Below are 21,897 nucleotides of genomic sequence, written 5' to 3'. Positions count from 1 at the left end.
AATGTGTTTGCGACCAATAAGCCATCTGGATAGCAAACCCCCCCCCAACCCAGAGCGTCATTATGAAATATGCAGTAGATCGCCACACCTCCACCAACACGTGAATAAGTATTTATATTATTTTTAATAATTTTGGGAAGGGGGAGATGGAGAATGCATACAACCTGCGCCATTACAAAGAATACCAACAGTTCTTTTACACTGAAGAAATCTCCCCGAAGCCTCGCAAACTGAAACTAAAGCTATTTTTAACCTACGCCACTTAGAAAGTGAAAATAACCAGCTTAGCGCTTGCAAGAGACACCAGCACGAAGCCGAAGCCCGCTTAGAGAAGCCCCCGGCCGCCGCAGAGCAATTGTGAGCACAAAGACCCGCTCAATACGCCGGCACCGAACGCGTTCAAGCGGCTCTGCCCGGCTTTTAGCTTTCAAAACCCAGGAAACACCTCAAAGCCCAGAGAACAATCACGCCGTTATCCCGGCATTTACACGTTTTATGAGCAATCTTTAGAGGCTCAGGGCCGGTAAATCCGGAGCCTCGTTCAGCACCAGGCATAAACCGCGGCTCTCGATCTATTTTGAGCCTCCGCGATCCGCCGCCGCCCAACTTCCCCGCCGGATCTCCCTCATGCAACAGTTCCTTCGGGAGGAAGGGAGGGAGCGGGGCGGGAGAGGGCTGCCAGGCAGCAGCGGTAGCGCTCGTAGGGAGCCGAGGGCCCCTGCTGTGCCCGGGATCCCACCCCGGAGGAGCGGAGGGCTGAGGGCCGCCCCACGCAGGGCGCAGGAAACTTCGGAGCGGCAGCCACCGCTGCTGCGGGACAACCCGGTCGAGGGGAAGTGGAACCGGCCGGTAGCGCCGAGAACCGGGCACAGACGTGGGGACGGCCGGCAACCCCCCCACCCCTCCGCCCCGTTCCCAGCCTGCGGGGACACGTCGAGGGGTAGAAACCCCGCTGTCACCCTGCCCCCGAGAGGAAGAGAGGAGGGACGCCCACCCCCGAGAAGGGTGGGGGGGACAGAGGGGGGCGGGAGAGGGAGCACGGTGGTTGGAAGGGGCGGCCGCTCCCCTCCGCACCTCAAGGGGGACAGGGGCTAAGAACGGCTCAACGACGCCCGCCCCCCGGCTCGGCCCCTGCCCTTACCCAGGTAGTGCCTCCGCAGCAGGCCGGGCTCTTCCAACCCCAGGCTCCGCTTCCGCACGTCCCACAGGAGGTGGGGGCAGTGCCCGCGGGACATGGTCCCGCCAAAGGAAGGGGCGCGAGGGGTACCGGGCGCTGCGCTGGTACCGGCCGCCCCGCGCGATCACCATGGAAACCGACCGGCCCGGCCGCGCGGCGCTTTCCTCACGCCCGCTTCTCGCCGCGGCGCCGACGGGGAGCGAACGACGGGGACCCAGCGGCTACCGCGGCGGCGGCGGGGCCGGCGGCGGCTCCGCGCCACGCCCACGCGCGTGGTGCCCCGCCCCTCAAGCGTGGAACCCCGCCCCGCCGCGCCCCGCCCCCTCTGCCAGGGAGGGGCCGCAGCGCTCCGAGACCACTAGGATCTCGCGCGAGTTGGTGACTTCGCCTCGGGGGACCTTCCCCCCCCGCCCCCGGGCTTTCCTCGAATGGGGTCGAAGCGTTGTGGAAATGACGCATGAAGACAACGCGCTGGGCTTCGCCGGTCAAACTGGGTCTCCGGGCTGAGCGGAGAAGTCACAACGCGGCCATCTTGGGTGTGGGAGCATAGGGACGGCTGCAGGTTTCTGGCGCCGGCCATCTTGAATGAGCCAGTGAAGCGGCCCCGGAGGCCATCTTTGAACCGGGCGCCCGTGCCCTTCCCGAAGACGTCCGTGACGCTTCCTCTCGGCGGCCCGGCGCCAGCGCTGCTCACCAGGAGAGGGGCAGGGCCGCCCCTAACCAATAGGGCTGCGCGAAACCCTCCACCCAGCCCCGCCTCTTGCAAAATCCGCCAATCAGCGCGCAGGGAGCTGTGCGCCCCGCCCCCGGGCAGGCGGGTGACAGGTGGGCGGGGCTTGCTGCGGGCGGTGGAAGGACGGCGGGTCGCGGGGAGACCGAGGGACCGGTATCTGCTCGCCTGGCACCCCTCGCCCTTCAGACATGGCGGCCGCCGCCGCGGGGCTTCGCGCCTCCTACCACCGCCTGCTCGACCGCATCGAGCTCATGCTGCCGCAGCGGTTCCGGCCCTTTTACAACCACCCGGCAGGTAACGGGGAGCCCTCCTCCGCCGGCTCCGAACGGCTGCCGGGCTGCGCTGCTACCGAGCGAAGGGCCGGGGAGGGGTCTCCTTGGTACCCGGTCGGGTCCGAGGGGCAGGAGGCGAGGTGCAACGGGTCCCGCCGGGGGAGGCGGGGAGGTGGCGGGGGTGCCTGAGCGATGGGCAGCGGGGAGGGGGGTACGGGATGTCCTCCGCCTGCCGAGGCTGCCCCGGGAAAAGCGGAATCGGGCAGCGGAATCGTGCCTTTCGTACCTATAGTTCTGACACGGAGGATGCTGCCGAAGAGCAGGCTCCTGCTCGCTAAGGGAAAATATATTTTATTTGGAAAGAAAATTTTTTAAAAGGCGGACACGATACTGATTGCTCCTCCCTGCAATACGCACGGGTGTACCTGAGTGTCACTGTCGCGTTATTCCGCGGTTTGAATCCGTGGGATGGCTGAGCCAGCTGATCCTAATGAAGGGGCCTATGATGATTTCCAGAGGGGCCCCAAAGCTCCAGCGGCCCCTTCTTCCAAATGGACGTGCCGGAAAAAAGGAGGGTGCGCTGCAAGAATTCCTTGTTTTGAAGTGTACTCTGGTTTAAGCCAAGCTGCTGATCACTTTATTTTCTTTCTGCTGGGTCCGGTGCTCCTCCCAAAGACAACTTGTGCTCTTTGCGAATCCACTGATGTATCTGAAACTCTCCAGTGGGTATGGAAGGGCTCAAGCTTCCCCAAAATGAGCTACCCTTACCTGTCCTAAAGCTTACCCTTATTTGAACAAGCAGTTTTTTTTGTGTTACTAGTGAGAATCCTCTTGCAAAATGATCTGTTTCAGTGCCATTTGGGTGATGTTTGCCATGTAAACAAATTTCATAGTGTAGTTAAAAAGAATGCTCGATAAAATCCTAGAATTCCACAGGCTGTTATTTCCACTGTTTAGTTTCAGTGTGATACACATCCTTGACTTTTCACCTACCTGGAATATGCACTCAGAAAAGGGGCTTTACTTTTCAGCCAGTTGCTCCAGCCTCCACGTCCTCTGTTGAAATGAAAGCTGCTGCTTCAAAGAACCTACAGTTCAAAGACTGAAAACTGCAGTTATCAAAATGTCTGATTCATACTTAATTCACTAGGCCACTATGTATAAATTTAACCCAAATTTAACTTTTATATACAGAGTCAATATGCCTAGCACTTCCATTGTAAAGATGCCAATCAAGCCTTTGAGTGCCATGTTCATCTGGTGTGCAATGTGTCAGCTTGCCACTGCTTTTATTGAATACAAGGCATGGTGAGATTTGGCAACATGTGTGTCCATTCTTCATCAGAACTGTAGTACTAATTGAGAAAGGCTTTGACTTCTCTTGCAGTGCTCTTCACTTCATGGAACTGTCTGTGGGGCACTTTTGTTTGCCATCATAATGATGAAAAGAATAAAACCAAAATCCAGGTTTTAGGAACTCTCTGTGTGTAGGTATATGTGTGTGTGTGTATGTGTATCTGCCACAATGGAGTGGAACATCCATATGAGGAAAGGCTGAGGGAGCTGGGTCTCTTTAGCTTGGAGAAGACTGAGGGGTGACCTCATTAATGTTTATAAATATGTAAAGGGAGAGTGGAGTCAGGCTCTTCTCAGTGATGTCCAATGATAGGACAAGGGCCAGTGAGTGCAAGTTGGAGCATAGGAGGTTCCGTGTAAACATAAGAAAAAGCTTTTCCACTGTGAGGGTGACAGAGCACTGGAACAGGATGCCCAGTGAGGTTGTGGAGTCTCCTTCTCTGGAGACATTCAAAACTCACCTTGACATTTTCCTGTGTGACCTACACTAGGTGGTCCTGCTCTGGCAGGGGGGTTGGACTCGATGATCTCTCAAGGTCCCTTCCAACCCCTAACACTCTGATTTCTGTGATAATCCCTCCTGATGGTATGAGAAAAGCCACAGAGCAAGCAGGTATCGAAACTGAGCCTTTGCTGCTTCTTTTTCAGCCTTGAATGTCTTGAAGGTGGGTCTGTGTGAAATTTATGCAACAGATGTTACTCTGACGGCAAAACAAGTAGGCTAAAAATGAAAGGCTCACATTTTGTCTCTGGTACCATCAAAGCTTCTAGTCTAACTTAGGAATGTGTCATTGAAGTTACAGATCACTTGTAAGACATGAAGAACAATGCGTGCCTCTTTTCTTGCACAAAGAAAGCTTCCAGTAAAATAACTAATGCCTGATCTGAAAAGCTGTTTCTTCGGCTGGCATTGCACACAGCCAAGCTGCTGCAGAACAGTGAAGGGCCTGGGACACAGCACACCAACTCTCCTGGCTGCCACAGGGAAGGGAGGTGAACATGGCTCTTGGCAGTGACATGGAAGCATGGGCTGAGCTTGTACTCCCTCTCCTTTGAACTCTTTTGTTCATTTTGCATAACTAAACTAAACTCTCCAGGACAAAGACTTCTCACATTTAATAGAAATCATAAAATCTATGAACTGGACACATCCATGGGTATCCAAATTAGCCTCTGGTATGTCCCTGCTCTGATGTGCTACTGTCATATCCGTCCTCAAAAAATTCTGCATGTCAGGATCTAGAAAGAGCTCACCCCAGCTGGGTGCGTGCTGGCGTGCCTCCAGGCAAGGAGGGTTCTGCTGACTGCATTTCACAGCCTTCCCTTATAGCTTGAGTTGGTACCTTACTTGTCTAAAACTGTTTCTTACTTTTGTTGTCAGCAGTTTTAAATTATCCAGTTATCTATTATTAATAAAAAATAATGTCATTCTTCTTGAAAACTTTAGCAGTTGTTCAGGGAGTGTTTTAATAATTTAAACTCACCCCACATTTTTAGAAGAAAATAGATGATAGTAACTAAAGCTACTTCTGTGGGAACTCCGTCTCACAGATTTATACAGAGTTGTATTTGCAGCATGGTACTGACATACTAAGTAGCTGCCTAAGAGAGCAGCAACTGAAGTTTTTATCTTTGAAGGATGAATATTGAGCTGTATTCATGCAACAAGATTAGACAACCGCATACATTAAAAAGAAAAAAATTCCCTGTGTTCGTATAAATATTCAGATATTCAAGTGAAAAGTTAATGTGCTTATTGTAATTAGTAACCACAGTTTGAAACTTGATCGCTGTCACATGCAGTGTGGATCTAAGAGGGCTTTATGCAAAGCTGCCAAGCCAGTTTTTGTTGTATTCTGCATTGCAGTTGTCCTGCCCTTTTATAGGGCTTAGGTGGTTTTAAGGTGACAGAGAAACTGCTATTTGTAACAGTCTTATCACCCAAAATATGACTTGCTTCACAGGTCCTTGCCATAGAAACCTGACAGTTAATTTTTTCTCAAGTCATAGTTTTTAAATCCGAGTCTGCTCAAAACAGGGAGTATGAAGTTACTGTGAGGCCTTTTTAAGGCTGAATTGTTGGTGAAAAATTAGCTCATGTAAAAAGAAAGCAACCAAAGTCCTAGTGTTTATTATTTATATTTTAAAACTTTACTCATAATATGTAACATATTACAGTGAAAATTTGGCTTCATCTTGCATATTATTAGAATGCTGAGTAGTGGCCTAATGAGACCTAAAACCCAATGTGTTTCAATGAAATCAGAACTAGTGTCCCAACTGTGTCACACTCTGGTGGGCTGATGCATTAGATTGTGGTTTCTCTGTTAAGACTTCAATCTGTAGTCTTAGAGTAATGATTTCTGTCATGGCTGGAAGTCTGCACACTGCAGGTGTGGCATTACAGAGCTTTGTTTTAATCAACCAGTTGCCATTTTAGCACTGCTGTAAGATGTATTTTCAAGAGAGATGTTTTTCCCCCATACTCCTTTACACTGACTTTACTCCCTTCATTCTGAAAATTTTGTCCTCTTCCCCCATAATCCTCCTTTGCCTACTGGTCGCTTATTGGGGTGTAGGGTTGATTGGGTGGGAAGCATTATTTCTAGTAGAAAGACATTATTAAGAGGTGCGATTAGGGGCGAATGAAAACACTCTCCTTGTGACATCTACTGCTACTTATGTTAGCAATTTGTACTCTCACTTTAACCTTCTGATACTGCTGTGTAGCATGTGGAGGTGGGGCTGTGATTTGAAAAGGGAATGAGGAAGTAATTTGTTACAGTTAACAGTAATAAAATATTTTTGCCTTTAAGTTTACAAGATGAAGTTCTCAGAGATTTCAAATACTGTTAGTCCAGCTGTAGAGTAACTCTAATCAGAGAGAAATTCTGCCCGCTATTCCTAGGCCTTCTCCAAACTCTTCATAATTTTGCTTGCTCTAGAGTCCTTGTCAACTTAAAAATGGAAATACAAAGTCCTACTCATCTGTTGCAGAAACAGGTGGACTGATTACACAACTTGATACATTGGGTTGATGAACTAGAAACCGTGCTAATATACACAATTCATTACTTAATTAAAAAAAAAAAAAAAAAAAAAAAAAAAAAAAAAAAAAAAAAGAGAGAGAAAGAAAAAGAAAAGAAAAAAACAAAGCAAACAAAAAAACCCCATAAAACCCAAACCCAACAGCCAACAAAACAAACCCAAAACTGATGGTGGGTATTAAAACAGCCAGATCTCGCTGAATAATTTAACTTCTCGTTTTTTGTTTTTTGTTTTTTTTTCCTCTTCTCCCTCAGGTCCCAAAACAGTATTTTTCTGGGCACCTATTATGAAATGGGTAAGTATGCCAGCTGGTGTCAGGATGTCCATCAGAGGGCAATCTGCAGTAGCTCATTGAGCAAACAACAGTCTCCCAGCAGACATATGAGCCTCTGGAAAGATTTAATACCAAAGCTCTAATTTTTAATATATGGGGAGGAACAAATTAGCCCTAGTAACATATAGCACAACTTGAAGGGGATGCAGTTGGGGAAAGATACTTTGTGGAAAAATTGTACCTTTACTGAAGGTCTCACAAAAGTTTTCTCTTGTGAAACACAAACAGTTGCTCAATATATTGAGCTGAGGGCATGAGTTGGTATAACTGAAAATTCTTAAAGCATGTATTTCTTCTGAGATTGAGGAATTTGAAAAGTATTTTAAGGAACCCAATTCTTAAGCCTCTCAGTTTGAAGACAGGTTAAAGCATGTCAGAGTGCATGGTAATCTTGAGAAAACAAAAGAAAACTGCCATTTCATATGTCAGTAGCTCCTTTCAGTTCTGCTCCCTACTTGTTTATACCCCTTGACTGTGTTTGTGCACAGGTGAAATCTATGCCTCCTCCTAGTTCACAGTACTCCTTTCTTGTAGTGCCAACCAATACTTGTTGTATTGGTACATATAAAATAAATGACCTTTAAAATCATAAAGCTACTTGACCTTATTTGATAACAAGCCTGCTCTTCCTGTTACCAGCTGGTTTGTAAGTTTGCTGTTGTGAACTCCTACTTTTTATAGGCCACAGGCAATGCATTCTGCTTTAGGTTTCCTTGTCAATCTGAACTGGAGCTTGGTTAACCTTCCTGTTTCTCAGAGGCTCTCTCAGCCTGAGCATCTGGGCAACTCTTGAGAGCAGGCTAGTGCCAACTGTTGATGTATCAAAAGAGCTTATACAGAGATGTTTTTTTCTTTTGTGAACATGCAGGAAGATCTTCACTGAGGAGTTAAAATTACTTCCCCTTACATGGCAAAGGTGCATTTACTGCAATTACCCAAGTGTGCTTTAAGTCTGTAGCTCCATGGCACCCCTGAAGCAGTATCAGTCCCAGAACTGAAGCAGCACATAGAAGTCTCTGCCCTTGAAAACTGGTTTCTTGACTGGGGTTAAAGGACTCCTTAGAGGCAGTCAGTGAATTAAAAGTGTTAAAATCTCTCACTTGTGAGTGGTTTTTTGTTATGTTTTGTGAAATCCTGTAACATGACATGAATTTTTAGTTCCAGTAGAGGGCGATAACAAAACAAATCAAGCAGTGTGTTTGCTAGTAATGTTAAGTAGATCAGCCAAGCTATTCCTCACTTTACCTTTTAATGAAATTATATTAAAAAAGGAAGCACTTTTATCTCCTCAGATGAAGCTAAGTGAAGACTATATGCTGTCCCACCTACATCTTTACCAGCAATATCTTTATATCTGAGCTTTAGAAAGAATGACCTTTAATAGATAAGCTTTACTTGTTGCAAGAAAAAACAGGATTTTTTCAGCTGCTGTCTTAAGCAACTGTGCTTAAATTGTTCTTAATTTAATAAAAATTGCCACTGCCTGGGAATTTATTGCCAGTTGCACCCCATAACTGAGTTCTTATTCCTACCACAAGGGAATAGAAGTGGATGTTATTTCCAAGATCCTAATTACTCTGCTCAGATATTGCATTACATCTCCTGCATAATGCTTACAGAATAAGCACTGAACTAGAAAGCAACTTTACAAAGAAGTGTTTGATCTGTTATAGGAGCTCCTGGTCCTGGACTGGTGCTCACTGAATTTCTCTTTACAGGGTTTGGTGATAGCTGGAATGGCTGATATGACCAGACCAGCAGAAAAGCTCAGTGCAGCACAGTCTGCAGTACTAACGGCCACAGGTAAAGCCAAAATTACTCCATGATTTTACACAGCACCCTCTCTGAAAGTGTATACACTTCTTCCCAGATCAGTACTAATCCACTTCTACAGAAAAAGCTTAACTGCAAAATGCTAGCTCTCGATATTGCTGTTGGGTGATAATTCTAGGACAGACTGATACTTGTTACTAAATCTGTGAGATATCTGTGATTATGTAACTATTTTTTACATGTCTGAATTCCAAACTGTTCAGAGCAAGTTGTTTTGAGTTAGGATACCAGTTTCCCCATTGCAGTTTCCTCCCTTAGGTTACAATGATACCACTGATTTCACTGAGTGACCTCTTCTGACCTGATATCCTGGAGGGTAGAGTGACCTTTTTAGAACAGGCTTTAAGTTCTTAAAAAATAGAAGGGCAATTATACTAATGTAAGTGGAAGGAATTCTGTGTGCTACGTCCAACGTGGAAGCAATGGTACATGGACTGCTGTCTTCCAAAATTTTTCACAGTGGCAGAAACACTATTCTGTAATCAAGGTGTTCCACCAGGTCTTGTCAGGGGCAGGACTTGTGGCAGCTAAAGAAAATGACAGCTGCCATCTTCTCTGGACTTTATTTTGGTATATGACACAGAGCTGTGCATTTGGCATAATATGCAAACCTTTCTTAACTTGTGGAGGTGGTGCAGGAAGCTGGATATACTACAGCAAAATGCCACTACCCTGCAACTCTGCTAGAGAATTAAGGTCTAGTCTGCTGCAGAGTATAGAAGATCTCTGATATAAATACTATGATTGAGCTTATTGTCTAGTTATTTTTGAAAAATACAATATATTTAACTGAGAAATGGCTAGTTATAAGAAAAGCAGTTGTCTAACATGAAGTTGTCAAATTTGTTTACTTACCATGATTCTGTTTCCAGACTCGGTAATGTCTGAATGTCTCACTTTAAAGACTTAACATATTTAAACTTTCCCTTTCATTCAACAGGCCTTGTTTGGTCGAGGTACTCTCTAGTTATTATTCCTAAAAACTGGAGCCTTTTTGCCGTGAACTTCTTTGTTGGCTGTGCTGGTGGCTCTCAACTCTTTCGAATATGGAGGTATGTATTAAGAAGCCCTACTTTGAATACTGCAACAAAATATTTATGCCTCCTCATCTTAACCAGGAGTTTATAAAGTCTGCCAGTCTCAATGTCCTTGCAACAGGGGAGAGGAACTGAACAATTAATTAAACATTGCAGAACATTTGGCTACATTGTTAGTTTTCCAGCTGAGTAGGTGAGAGGTTTTAAGTATTTTCAGTATTGCCAGAGCATGTTTTAAGGAATGCTGTAAGATCTAGTTTCTGGGTCTAAGGCATTCTTCAAAAGTTGTAGATCTGGGTGACAAACAGGATAGACTTTCTTCCCCTCATAAGCTTTGCTCTTTTGTCATCTTTCAATGCTGAATCATGTCAGTTCCAGCTGGATTTAAGGGTTCTTAAACACAGCAGCATTTTATTTTTAGTATATCTTGAAGGAAAATTTAGAATTCTCTGGCTTCAGCACTGGCCAGGAATGAGACAAGCTTAAAGTAATCTGCAACTACTCACATGAGTGAAACCATCCTATCCTGAATTTCCACTCTCAAGTCCACGGTAATTTTAAACCTCTTCTGCTGAACAGATTGTTAGGAAGTCACTGTTGTTGTAACTGGTTTCCTGTTCTTAGTCAGTGCCCCTTTTAATTGTTTTTAATTTTTTTCCCCTATACTATAGGTATAACCAGGAGCTAAAAGCAAAACAACAAGAGTAGCTGCAGCAGAGAGATGCTTAACTCAACCAGTCAAATCCAACAACGCACAAACCCTTCCCCATGGGACCTAGCTTCACTAATTTTAATGGTTTTTTCCTCGGAGAAAATGAAAGAGAAAATCTAAATATTTAGAGAGCAAATGTTTTCTAAGTGCAAATAACAAAGTATCTCCATACCTTTAAATAAAATACAGCCTTTTAAATTGAAGTAAAATTGTGTGTCTTATACTATCTCTTTAAAATAAATAGATTGTGAATTGTGCCTAGAGGGAATTGCTGAACCCCACCTTATATGACACTGCTGAATAGTGCCTAGAGTGATGCAGGACTGGTGACAGTCAGCCAGAGCTTCAGACTGAAATGATCTTCTTTCATGTCATACTCAGATCTGGACGGGGTTTTACCGTGGTTGTAGTAGTGTAAGGATATTCTTTTCAGCTTCAGCTACGTATATCTTCATGTCTTTCCCAACTGCCACGGCCTTTAACAGGAGGAAGGCAACCTAGTATGTGCCACTGCTGTTTTAGCTTCTGTCATCCTCTAGAACTAGAGGCAGAAGATGGGCACATATAAGTGCCTTGTTCTTTGGAGTGTGAAAAATAACCAGACAAAACTACTACTCACTTTCCACCCTCCCCTTAAGTACACACCAGTTTCCTGTGAAGCTGTGCACTCAGGAAACATGTATCTGTCAGTTCTGCAAAACTTTGGAGGCAGCGGTCTGCTTCCATCTGTGGCATGTTTGTAAATAAACACTGAAGTCTGAAGCCTTCCCTGAAAGTCTCTTCCTACTTACTCTCCTGTAAAGAGGAAAAAAATGTGCGCCTGTGAAATAGCTTCCGAGGAAAGGCTTTACGCTGTAAAAGCTCATTTGTTACTGAGAGACGTACAAGGCAATTGTGCTCCAAGCATGGTAAGTTCTCTGCAACCTCTTCCACCAAGGCTAGGACTCATATCCAGGAATTTATATATTCAGAAGAAAAAGATAACTGTGAGACAAAGTAGCTTACTCAGGACTCGGCTTTCGGGGAAAATAAAGGCCTCAAAATACTGCAATTTTGCAAAGTCCTGTTACTTAGTGTCTCTCTGCCACTACTTTCTCACAATCCCATTTGAGTTACCAATCCAGCATGGCAAGTGTAGAAAAGCAACTGTTTCATAGTTCCAAGAGCTACAGCACCTTGTTAGGGCACTGATGTCCCCTGCTTTCTCATCCTGTGTATAATGTTCTATTACCCTGTGCAAAATACTTGAGCAGGATACCTTACCTTAAGGAAAACACTTTCCATCCCGACAAGTCATGTACCTGTCAGTCTGTCAGCTCCCCATTTGAAGAGGCTGTTCTGCCCTGAAGCTATTCTCCTCTGTGTGTATTGTGCCACAGTTTCACTTGCCTGTCTCGGTTCCCCTGGCTGCAGTGGTAAGGCAGGGTACCAGTTCAAATGGTGAACTCTCCGGCTGTGTTGTTTGCTGAGCTGACAGAGACTGCTGTGACTGAAGAACATTGCCAGAATATCTCTTACCAGACAGGACTTGACCAACAAGTAATGGGGGAGGGAAAATAAAGTGTATTAAAATATTCACAAGATTACAATAGAAAACATGAAAGTCCATTCAAAAAAAAGTATCCAAGATAACTGTTTCCAGATGAGTCTGTAAAAGCAAAAGCACTAACAGTTGGTACACTGGCTCTTCAGGTAATCAAGCCACACAATACATATCTAGCTCCCTCACAAAGATTATACACCTGTTTTACAAGTGTTTATTCTCTTGCCTACCTCCAAGACAGAGGTTTACAAAAGAAAAGCACAGTCTATGTTTCCAATTACATTTATCACATAAAAACAGCTGGCATTGCAGGGAGACAGAAAAGATTGCACAGCACCCTGGTCTCCAAAGGCATGGAACTTAGGTTTCAGAGTGCAAAAATACCTTTAAATGAAAGGGCATATTATCTTTACGGCAGTGAAAAGAAGGGAAAGAGAAGCCTCAGGGGGAGTATAATTGTTGAGCATAGGTAGCATGATTTTGTAGTCTCTCCAATAAAAATGTTACCGAAATATTAGCACCGCGGGGTTATTATTAATATAACAGCCGAGAAGTCTGACCCAGCTTTTTAGCTTTTTTGAAGAGAAAGTATTTCCATCATCTGTTAAACAATAAGAACATTTTGTATTTGAGGTCCTAGGTAGATACATTAATAATACAAAATTGCAAGACAGTTTCAATACAGAGTGAAGGTGTTTTGGTTATAAATCAAACAGCCCACACTTGACCTCAATGACTCCACTCTAATGCAGTGCAGCTTGTAAGTTGCAGATACACATTTACTGCAGTTACAAGACAGATGGTTACCTGAACGGTACTCACAGGTTTTTAAAAGTTAAAAATCTAATTCCATCTCTTTTAGTTACAAATTGAAAGACCACTAAAACTTTGAAAGAAAACTAAACCTTGCAGGTCTCCAGTTATAAATGACACACCATCCAATTAGTTACAGGGACATATTTGACACCTTGTAATGGCCCTAAATGCCATTAACATTCCGACTATCAACCTTACAAAACAACTCAAGTCAAAAGAGGCAATGGAAATTTGATGTACTGACTACAGCTACCAATTTAGTCAGATTAATACTTCACAATTATTTGTAATCCTCTTCTTAAAGTTAAGTTCTGGTAATCAAAACTAAGGAAGAATGTATCTACGATTAGTAAAAAGCCAAAACTTTCCCTATTTGCATTTCTGTTAAAAACAGGGAAGCTGAATGATGCCATTCATATCTCTGGTCCAAGAGGGTGCCAGCTGGCTTACCTGCCAGAGCTGGCAATCCAAAACCACACTCCTACAATTGATAGAAGGCCACTTTCATCCATCAAGAACCTTTTCTTCCTCCCCCCTTCCGCTGAGAAATGGATTTCAGATTGATCCTAATTTTGTTTGCATGATGAATACAAAGAATTAATTGCAAGTCTTTTGCATCACACAGACCTTCCCAAGGTCTACCATCCAAGAGCATGACCCACATCCCAATCTTAGTCATTGGACAGATTAGATCAGTGGGCTGAGGTCACTGGTATGAGGTTTAACAAGAGCAAGTGCTGGGTCCTGCACTTTGGTCGCAATAACCCCAAGCAATGCCACAGACTTGGGGAAAAGTGGCTGGAAAGCATCCTGGAGGAGAAGGATCTGGTAGTACTGATGGGTGGCCACCAGCTCAACTTGAGTCAGAAGTGTGCCCAGGTGGCCAAGAAGGCCAATGGCATATCCTGGCCTATAACAAAACCAGTGTGTTCATCAGGAAGGGATCATGCCCCTGTACTTGGCCCTGCTGAGGCCACAGCTTGAATATTGTGTTCTGGACACCAGAGTATAAGAAAGACATTGAGGTCCTGGAGCTTGTCCAGGGAAGAGCTACAAGGCTGGTGAGGAGTTTGGAGAGCATGACATACAAGGAGCGACTGAGGGAACTGGGGTTATTTAGCCTGAAGAAGAGAAAGCTCAGGGGAGATCTTAATGCTCTCTACAACTACCTGAAGGGAACTTGTGCAGAGTCTGGTATTGGTCTCTTTTCCCAGGTAACTAGCAAGAGGACAAGAGGAAATGGGTTTAAATTGCACCAGGGGAGGTGTAGGTTAGGCATTAGGAAAAATTTATTTACTGAAAGACTGGTGAGGCACTGGAATGGGCTACCCAGGGAAGTAGTGGAGTCACCATACCTGGAGGCGTTCAAGAGGTGTTAAGATGTGGTGCTTCAAGATATAGTTTAGTAGTTGTAGTAGTTGGAAAACTATGATCTTGAAGGTCTTTTCCAACCTTAATGAGTCTATGATTCTGTGATTCACTATTGCCTCAAGAAAGGCTGTTTGCCCTTAAGCTGTGCTGCAGCAAGTCTGCCATAAAGCACTTCTTTTTAAAATACATAGTCCTAAAAAAGAGCTAGCAGCAGTACTACAACAGGATGAGAACAACAGACTTAGTGTTCTTCAAATTGCAAGTTGTTCCTTCCAGCTGCAGAAAACAGCATCAGATAAATGAAAGAATAGCAGTAGAGCAGAGTTAAACTTCTGGTCACCATAACATCATGGTATGACCTTGTCTGACTAATCTCTGCCTGGTATCCACCAAGGAAGTAGAAGTCCTCTGTCTCCTGAGACTTTACCACAAAGTAAGCCAACTTATCATCAGTGCCTTTCATCAGCACAGGTTATCAGATGGTTAAATAAACTAAGATAACCTGAAGGATTGAAAGTTCACAAGTGTTGTTTCACATTGGCCTCAGTTCTTTTGACTTCAGCCTGAATAAGTTACCTTATAGCTACATTGTTCGTGTTTCCATAAGGGGGAAAAAAAAACAAAAAAAGATCTCAACAGCTCTCACGCTAGAAAGGGATTCAAGCCGATGTCTGTTATTCCTGTAAGGGGACTTTTTCAGCATTTAAAAACAAAATAAAACAGCTTCCAAGTTCATTTTGCCTTTACAAAGCAGACTCAAGCAGCCTTGCAACAAGCTTCCTCAGTATAGGCAATATGAACATACCTGTAGCTAAGCTAAAGCAATGGAAGGAGAAATTTCCTATAGTTAGCACCAGCCAGATCAGAGTGTTTCCTAATGTTAGCACCATTTAGATAAGTGTGTCTCTTAGTCAGCACCAGAGGAGTATGTTTCTTAAAGTCAGCACCAGTTCAGCTTGGATTCTCCAGTATATTCCAGCAAGAAAAGAAACAGTAGCAGACTTCGGAGCCAAAGACAGCCCTATCTTCTCATAGCAGCAAGTTTTTGATCAGTACATTCATCACATTTCTCCCTCTTACTCTAAAATGTCTGGTGAGAAAGATGGTGATGCACAGGGATGAATACAGGCAGATTCAAAACCAGGTTTCTCTCTCAACCATGTCAACAGCATTTGTTTCTTACTAAGTGCAAAACAAGTGTTGGGAAGTAACAGCCTGGTAGATAAGAAAAGCAGCAGCATCAGGATTCATCCCAACCTTAATCAGGCTTCTAATGAAGGGAGGTGTTGTCAGGAAACCAGGGAAGTCTGATCCTGATTAAAGAATAAAGAGTTGGCATATCCAACTTTGTTGGGGACAAAACAACTGTACACAAAATAGTTATTAAAGTTGTGCTGTCATAATGAAAGGATTATCTGATGTGGTTCTGAAAGGGTCTGCCATGGACCTAAAGTTATTTTTCATGATATGATGTTGGCTTATGTAGGCTTAAGTTTGCAAATATCTAGCTAAGAGTGTTGCAGGGCCACTGGAAGACAGGATAATTCAAACCAAGTTTCCAGCTGACAAATTGAAGATCAGATCTGGAGAAAAAAAAGAAGACAATGCAAAACCAGGGGGAGCTGCTGGCACACCAAATGGTTGTACTGCAATTCAGAGGGACCTGGGCAAGCTGGAGAACTGGGCTAAGATGAAATTCATGAAGTTAAAAAAAGAGAAATGCAAAGTTCTGCACCTGAGAAGGACCAGCCTTGTGCACCAGTACATGCTGGGCACCACTTGCCTGGAAAGCAGATTTGCAGAAAAATCTCTGTGGGGATCCTGATGGACACCAGGTAGAACATGAGCCAGCTGTGTGGCCCTGCTGCAAAGGCAGCAAATAGTATCCTGGGCTGCATTAAGCAAAGTATTGCCAGCAGGTCAAGGGAAGTGATCCTTCCCCCTTTTTCAGCACTGGTGAGGCCACACCTGTAGTGTTGTGTCCAGTTCTGGGCTCTTCAGTACAAGAGAGACATGGACTTAGTGGATAAAGTCCAGTGCAGGGCCATAATGATGATAAAAGAACTGGGGCATCTTTCATATGAGGAAAGACTGAAAGAGCTGGGATTGTTAAGCCTGAAAAAGAGAAGGCTTAGGGGAGGATGTCATCAATGTGTATAAATACTCGGTAGGGGGGAATGAAGAGCAATACTCTGTAGTGCTCACTGGCAGGACAGGAGGCCATGGGCAGAAATTTAAAAAACAGGAAAGTCTACCAGAACACAAGGAAACACTTTTTTTACTGTTTGATCACCTGGAGTGATGTGGAACAGGTAGTCCAGAAATACTGCAGAGTTTCCATCTGTGGAGATACTCAAAACCCAACTGAACATGGTTCTGGGCAACCTGCTCCAGCTGATTCTACTTGAGAAGGGGGTTTGGACAGTATGATCTCCAAAAGTTCCCTCCAACCTCAGCCATCCTGTGATTGATTCTGTGAAAAAGACTGAACTACAAAATAAGTAAGAATCAGAGAGAAGGGACAGACCAAAATGAAAACCATTTGTGGATACAAAAAATGCCAGCACCACTTTAGGATGTCCAAAAGAGAAACCCTTCTGCTATATGCTACTCTGAGAAGACCTCAGCTGGAATGCCACTTCTCATTTTGAGCACCATATTTCTGTATACAAATGGCTCAGCTAAAGAAAGATCTTCTTCAGCAGAAGAGAACAATCAGAGCTCCTTAAAAAATCTATGAGGAGTTTAATCCAGAAAAAAGAAGCTGTGAAATTAAATTCAAGTAGTAGACTTGCAGAGAAGAGGGAAATAAACTGCCCTCCACATCCTCTGTGCAAATATAAGTTAAACACAAAAAAAAAACCCCAAAACAACCCACACACCAAAAAAAGCCAATTATGAAGCCCCATATTTCCTCTGGAGGTCATTCAGCCTCCACTATGGGCTTTTAACAACAGACAAAGCACCTTGAAGGAAGTGACAGTGGCATAATGGAGCCAGGGAAGAGGGGTGAGGGAGTACAACAGTTTCCATATCCCTTGGGGCCCTTTTTCATGCTCATATGAAATAATAGAGCTTTGTGGAAGACACATTTCATTTAAAAGGTCAACAGAGTCTGAGGCAACCACCTACAGCTATAGTTTCCTATCCCTTTAACTCATTAGCTCTTAAGTTTTCACAGGTAAACAACCATTTCACAAGATTCATTAGATCAACACTATCCCTGTATCTTAAAGGACTATGCTAGAATAGATGGGCTCAATATAGAAGTAAACAGTCCTGTGACCTGTGTTATACAGGTCAGGTATGCCTAAACATTTCCTTCACTTACACTGCTAAGACATGCATTTCTGATAGCTAGGAGTCACTGTTTGGCTTCCAAGACCAAGTGAGAGTGTCTAGTACATATAAGGCAGCTTGTACTGAGAATCTGACTCAAGAAAGATGAATACCCTGTAAACATAAAGAACTCTGAATGTAAAGAAGATATCTTCTTTATATTCACCTCAACAAAAAATTGGGCTCTATAAGCAAAAAAAGAATTTCCAGGTCAATCTTGAATCTTCAGACATCTTCCAGTTTCTCCATTGATAATCAAGATAAAAATATTTTAAAATTGTGATGCGAGTTTTCACTTTCTCTCTCGTCACACAAGATACAAAAAAAGAATATTGGCAACTTATAAGCAAAATTCTTACCGCATTTTAACATGCAACATCGGTCTCACGTCTGTACGATTAAATAGACTATTTACACACAATACATATATATCTTTCCCTCTGTATGCACATGCATTGGTCCTAGCCTAGGCATCAAAGGCCACATGTGAGTTCTCAGGGTCAAATCCTGTTCAAACAATTCCAGTCTGAATGGGTGTTTTCCTTTGGACAGCTTAGGATGTCATCTCAGTTCTTCCGGATGTCAGCATAGACCACAGACTCTGACTTGTTAATCTTGTCACTGTGCTGCCCTCCGGAGTGATCTAACTGCGCGTAAATGACTGGGCCCTGGGAACAGAATAAAAAAAGCACAATCAGTATTTTTCAGAACAGGTCACATTGCCCCTCATTTCCACAGAGGCTGCAGCAAGCCCAATGCTAAAGCGAGACCACAGAGCTTTCATGACTGCTAACAGTACTTTGAAGCAGGTGGAATGAACCCTCACCTATGAATGAGCTCCAGTCTGCCACCTTTCTCCTATCAGGAGTATGCCAAACAGCACCATTTCCTCCCTTCAATACTGTTACAGCTGCTTGCTCCTCACAAACAGCAAAATCTAGAATCCTTTTTTCTTAAAAGCATCAATTCTTACATGCTATGGAGCAAAGACATGTGGCTTAGTCAGATGCATGCCAGACTTGGTATTTTTCAAGAGGAACTCTACTACAATTTTACCGGTAAATAGCATTCACTCAAAGCCTATAAATCCCAGCACAGGTGTACTCCTCAGAGAAGGAGGGAGAGAACAAACCTGCTGCTACCTGCTGCCACCAGTCACTGCCCGAGCAAGTGATGTGATCAAGACTCACATAGCAGTGAGACAGAAAATACTGAAGCAGTGCAGTAATACAGAATTCTTACCTGACTTTTGAGCCAACCCAGGTAGCGAGCACCTCCACAGGCACACTGGGCAAGCACAGCCACACATATTCAGTATCATTTGAAGAGGTGCAGTGGAGGACATTACAGCACCATCTTCCAGTGAAGCATGTAAACACGCCAGCACTTTCCTAAAACACCACATCGTCCAAAACACAGCACACAGAAAAGTGGACTGCAGCTATCTGAGATGGGCTGAGGAATGCAGCCAATAAAGAGCAGGTACTCAACGAGACAGGTGGGACCTTTGCATATAGGTCTGACCTGCAGCTCCCATTCTGCATGCCCCAGCTGACATAAGCACAGAGCAAAAGGCTGTAATCACCTTCCACATGACCTCAGTAAAGAGACCACACACCCACACGTGTATCCTGTGCATGAGGGAAAAGGACTGTGACTTTTCCACGCTGAGCTGAAGGGAAAAGAGTTGCAAGTGTATGGATTCCTTTCAGGTTTGCCAACTGAGTCATGAATTGCAAGTTACAGCAAAGAAAAAGGAACTGCAAAGTTAGACCATCATGGTCAAACAGTGGTCTACGGATGGTATTTTTAAATTTTTCAGATTCTGAAATAAGTTGCAACTACCATACATTCCAGCTCCAGGAAATTTATCTGAAATTTAAGTCAAGATTACTGGCACCATGAACTGCTCCTTCTGAGGGTCCTGATGTCCACATCAAAGCCTGAAACAGAGCTCAAGCAGAGCCTGTCTTCAGGTATGTCTTAAAGCAGGAAGAGCAAAGTCAGAGATGTGCACTTAAGTTAAAACAGCTTTAGTACTCCAGACTTCTACACTGACAGACCTACCCTCTTAGGTTCTCTATACCATACTGCTCTGCGCATCATAAAGGCACTTCAGTGGAAATTACACTTCAATCAAGTTCAATGGTCTTTCAGCCTGCCCAGCAATGAATACTCAGCTTCTTGCAAAGCACAAAGACCAATGAGAAGCACCTTGGAGTTAGCATATCTTGGGACAACACACATCTACTTCCCAGTTTGCCTGCTGCAACCCAGATTACTGGCTAAACACAGGCATTCATCTAGGAGCCTACACATCTAGGAAACACTTACAGTTCCTGCTTTCACTGGAACTGCTTTTCTCATTCAACCAAACAACAGTCATGACAGAACACAGGTCAGTATGGAATGATGGTGTGGAGAAGAAACACCACATACAAATTTGAGAGGACAGAACATACCTGCTGAGTCGGAAGACACAGTGAAAACAGGAGGAGTTGATTCAACCAGTTGAATGTTCCCAGAATCAGATACATACACTTTCAGCACCCTGAGGCACTCCAGAAAGCAAGGCCCACACTTGATAATCTTGCACCCAAAACACAAAGGAAGTGCAGGCTCAAGTGCACTTTCAGCTGAGAAGTTATGTGGACAAACACCTCATCAGTGATTCTTACACTGATATATAAATAGCAAAATTAATAAACTTCATTTAAGAAATTTAATTTCTTAAAATTTCCACTCTGAGAGGGAACTGTTTTTATCTTGCGGAGGCAGGGGGTTGTGTATTTGTTGTATTCATAGTTCACCAATGAAGCATGAAGCATTCAATGACTTCCTATAGATCCCACCAAGTAAAAGGCTACAAGGAATCCCAAAGACCTTTACTGTTCATCCACAGCACTGACTGTGTGAAACACTGGTCTAAAACTGCCAGGCAATCCAAGACACCAAAATGTGTCTGAATCATCAAGCAAACTGAAACAGTTTCTGGGAATTGCTCGGAATCTGACTATCAGAATTTCATTTACGTAACTGTCCAAAAGTTTGATTACTACAATTAACTTACTGATTACCAAGAAATACTACGTTTTACTTATATGTGATGCTAGAATTTGAATGTTTATTTGCATGTCTATAGTATTTTTTTAATGAAATAGTAGCTAGAAGTTAAAAATGTAAATGTAATCAATTTAAATTCTGTTTCCTCACTAATTTTAATCACCTGTTCAAAATCTGATCTACCCTGATTTCATTGTAGATCTTTTTAAAGAAAAGTAAATATGTTTACTTACTATTCTGTAAAGACGGGGGAGAAAGTAAAGGAACCACTTAGCTGCTACAAATGTTTGCCAAGAAAAGAATATCTAGACAGAGCTATCTTTGCCTGCCAAAAGAGATAACTAAAAAGCTAAATTAAAGCTAAGCAAAACTAAACCCATCTGCCGTATTTTCCTTTGAGGTCACAAGTGCTCACACTTCTGGTTTTCCTTTAGGAACTTACCTGGAGGACCTGTCAAAGAATAATCAGGCTGGAGTGTCTACACAATAGCAAAAGTACACAAATTCTGAGTTATCTTTACAAAATTTAGATCCACTCTGTCAAGTTCCTTTCAGTACATTGAGACCCAGAACACTGGGGACATGGAAGAGTGAGGACATAGCAAGTTTTCACATCAAAATGTTACAGAGAATTTTTTGCTTGCAAGATGTAAGTGCAGAACAGCAACACTCTTCTTCCATGTAACCTGTACTGCTTTGAACCATGACAATAATTAGATAAAATATCTTGGAATATACAGCTACTGAAACACGCATCCCATTCATAAGCTTGCTTGCTTGCTTGCTTGCTTCGTTCGTTCGTTCGTTCGTTCGTTCGTTCCTTCCTTCCTTCCTTCCTTCCTTCCTTCCTTTCTTTTCTTCCTTCCTTCCCTCCTTCCCTCCCTTCATCTTTCCTTTTTTTCTTTTATTTGGCAGAGGGGTGGTCAGGAATCCCCTGTCTCTATCACCCATTCTAGATGCCCCTCCCATGAATTAGATAAGACAAGCTTTATCAATGCCTTATAGGCAGCCTGCTGCTATTAGACCTGCTGCAGTCAAAATCAGAACTATTTTTACATCTTATAACTTGAGTACATTGCTATTATGTTCAGAGAATAACAGTTCTCTGAGGTAAGTAAGCAGCTTTATAGGTCTATGTGCTAACACTCTGGAAATACAGCATCTACCAAGAACAAGATGCATTTCCAAAGCAGACTGGAAGCCCAACAGAGTAGGGACTTTCATTTCATCCAGCTCACTGTGAGCACAGTATTTTTCTCCTGT

General features: G+C 43.7%; 3 protein-coding genes and 1 long non-coding RNA gene across 7 annotated transcripts in view; 2 read left to right on the top strand and 2 right to left on the bottom strand.

Moving 5' to 3' along the window:
• The window catches only part of DCAF6 (DDB1 and CUL4 associated factor 6), an 85,919-nt gene extending 84,485 nt beyond the window's left edge, over window positions 1–1,434 (bottom strand). For 2 of the 3 annotated variants that reach the window (XM_071756738.1, XM_071756744.1), the window contains exon 1: window positions 1,142–1,426. In XM_071756738.1, the coding sequence (XP_071612839.1) occupies window positions 1,142–1,235 (94 nt within the window). In that variant the 5' untranslated portion in view covers window positions 1,236–1,426. Of the gene's footprint in view, window positions 1–1,141 lie in introns of all 3 variants that reach the window. The other variant, XM_071756748.1, reaches the window with a different exon arrangement.
• Window positions 1,435–1,991: 557 nt separating this feature from the next.
• Window positions 1,992–10,711, top strand: MPC2 (mitochondrial pyruvate carrier 2). The gene is made up of 5 exons (XM_071756801.1): window positions 1,992–2,204; window positions 6,841–6,881; window positions 8,639–8,723; window positions 9,694–9,805; window positions 10,462–10,711. Exons 1-5 carry the CDS (start codon window positions 2,099–2,101, stop codon window positions 10,496–10,498), a joined length of 381 nt encoding a protein of 126 aa, XP_071612902.1. The 5' UTR covers window positions 1,992–2,098; the 3' UTR covers window positions 10,499–10,711.
• On the top strand, window positions 4,132–5,862 carry LOC139802049 (uncharacterized). Its single transcript, XR_011728469.1, has 2 exons — window positions 4,132–4,203; window positions 5,749–5,862. It is a non-coding gene; the product is annotated as an uncharacterized lncRNA (long non-coding RNA).
• Window positions 10,712–12,046: 1,335 nt separating the features above from the next.
• MPZL1 (myelin protein zero like 1) overlaps window positions 12,047–21,897 on the bottom strand; it is a 44,059-nt gene continuing 34,208 nt past the window's right edge. For both annotated transcript variants that reach the window (XM_071756761.1, XM_071756788.1), the window contains exon 6: window positions 12,047–18,239. In XM_071756761.1, coding sequence (XP_071612862.1) covers window positions 18,138–18,239 — 102 coding nt within the window. In that variant the 3' untranslated portion in view covers window positions 12,047–18,137. The remainder of the gene's footprint in view (window positions 18,240–21,897) is intronic.

This window comes from Heliangelus exortis, chromosome 1 (genome assembly GCF_036169615.1).
Source record: "Heliangelus exortis chromosome 1, bHelExo1.hap1, whole genome shotgun sequence".
In the NCBI taxonomy this organism is placed as follows: Eukaryota; Metazoa; Chordata; class Aves; order Apodiformes; family Trochilidae; genus Heliangelus; species Heliangelus exortis.
Note: the sequence above shows the minus strand (reverse complement) of the source record. Positions and strands in the feature narration are given on the sequence as shown.

Excerpts from the sequence above, each read along its gene's own strand:
- MPC2 (XM_071756801.1), top strand. The coding sequence starts at position 2,099 with ATGGCGGCCGCCGCCGCGGGGCTTCGCGCCTCCTACCACCGCCTGCTC. Across the intron at positions 2,205-6,840 it reads CTTTTACAACCACCCGGCAG|GTCCCAAAACAGTATTTTTC; the intron begins GTAACGGGGAGC and ends CTTCTCCCTCAG. Across the intron at positions 8,724-9,693 it reads TGCAGTACTAACGGCCACAG|GCCTTGTTTGGTCGAGGTAC; the intron begins GTAAAGCCAAAA and ends TTCATTCAACAG.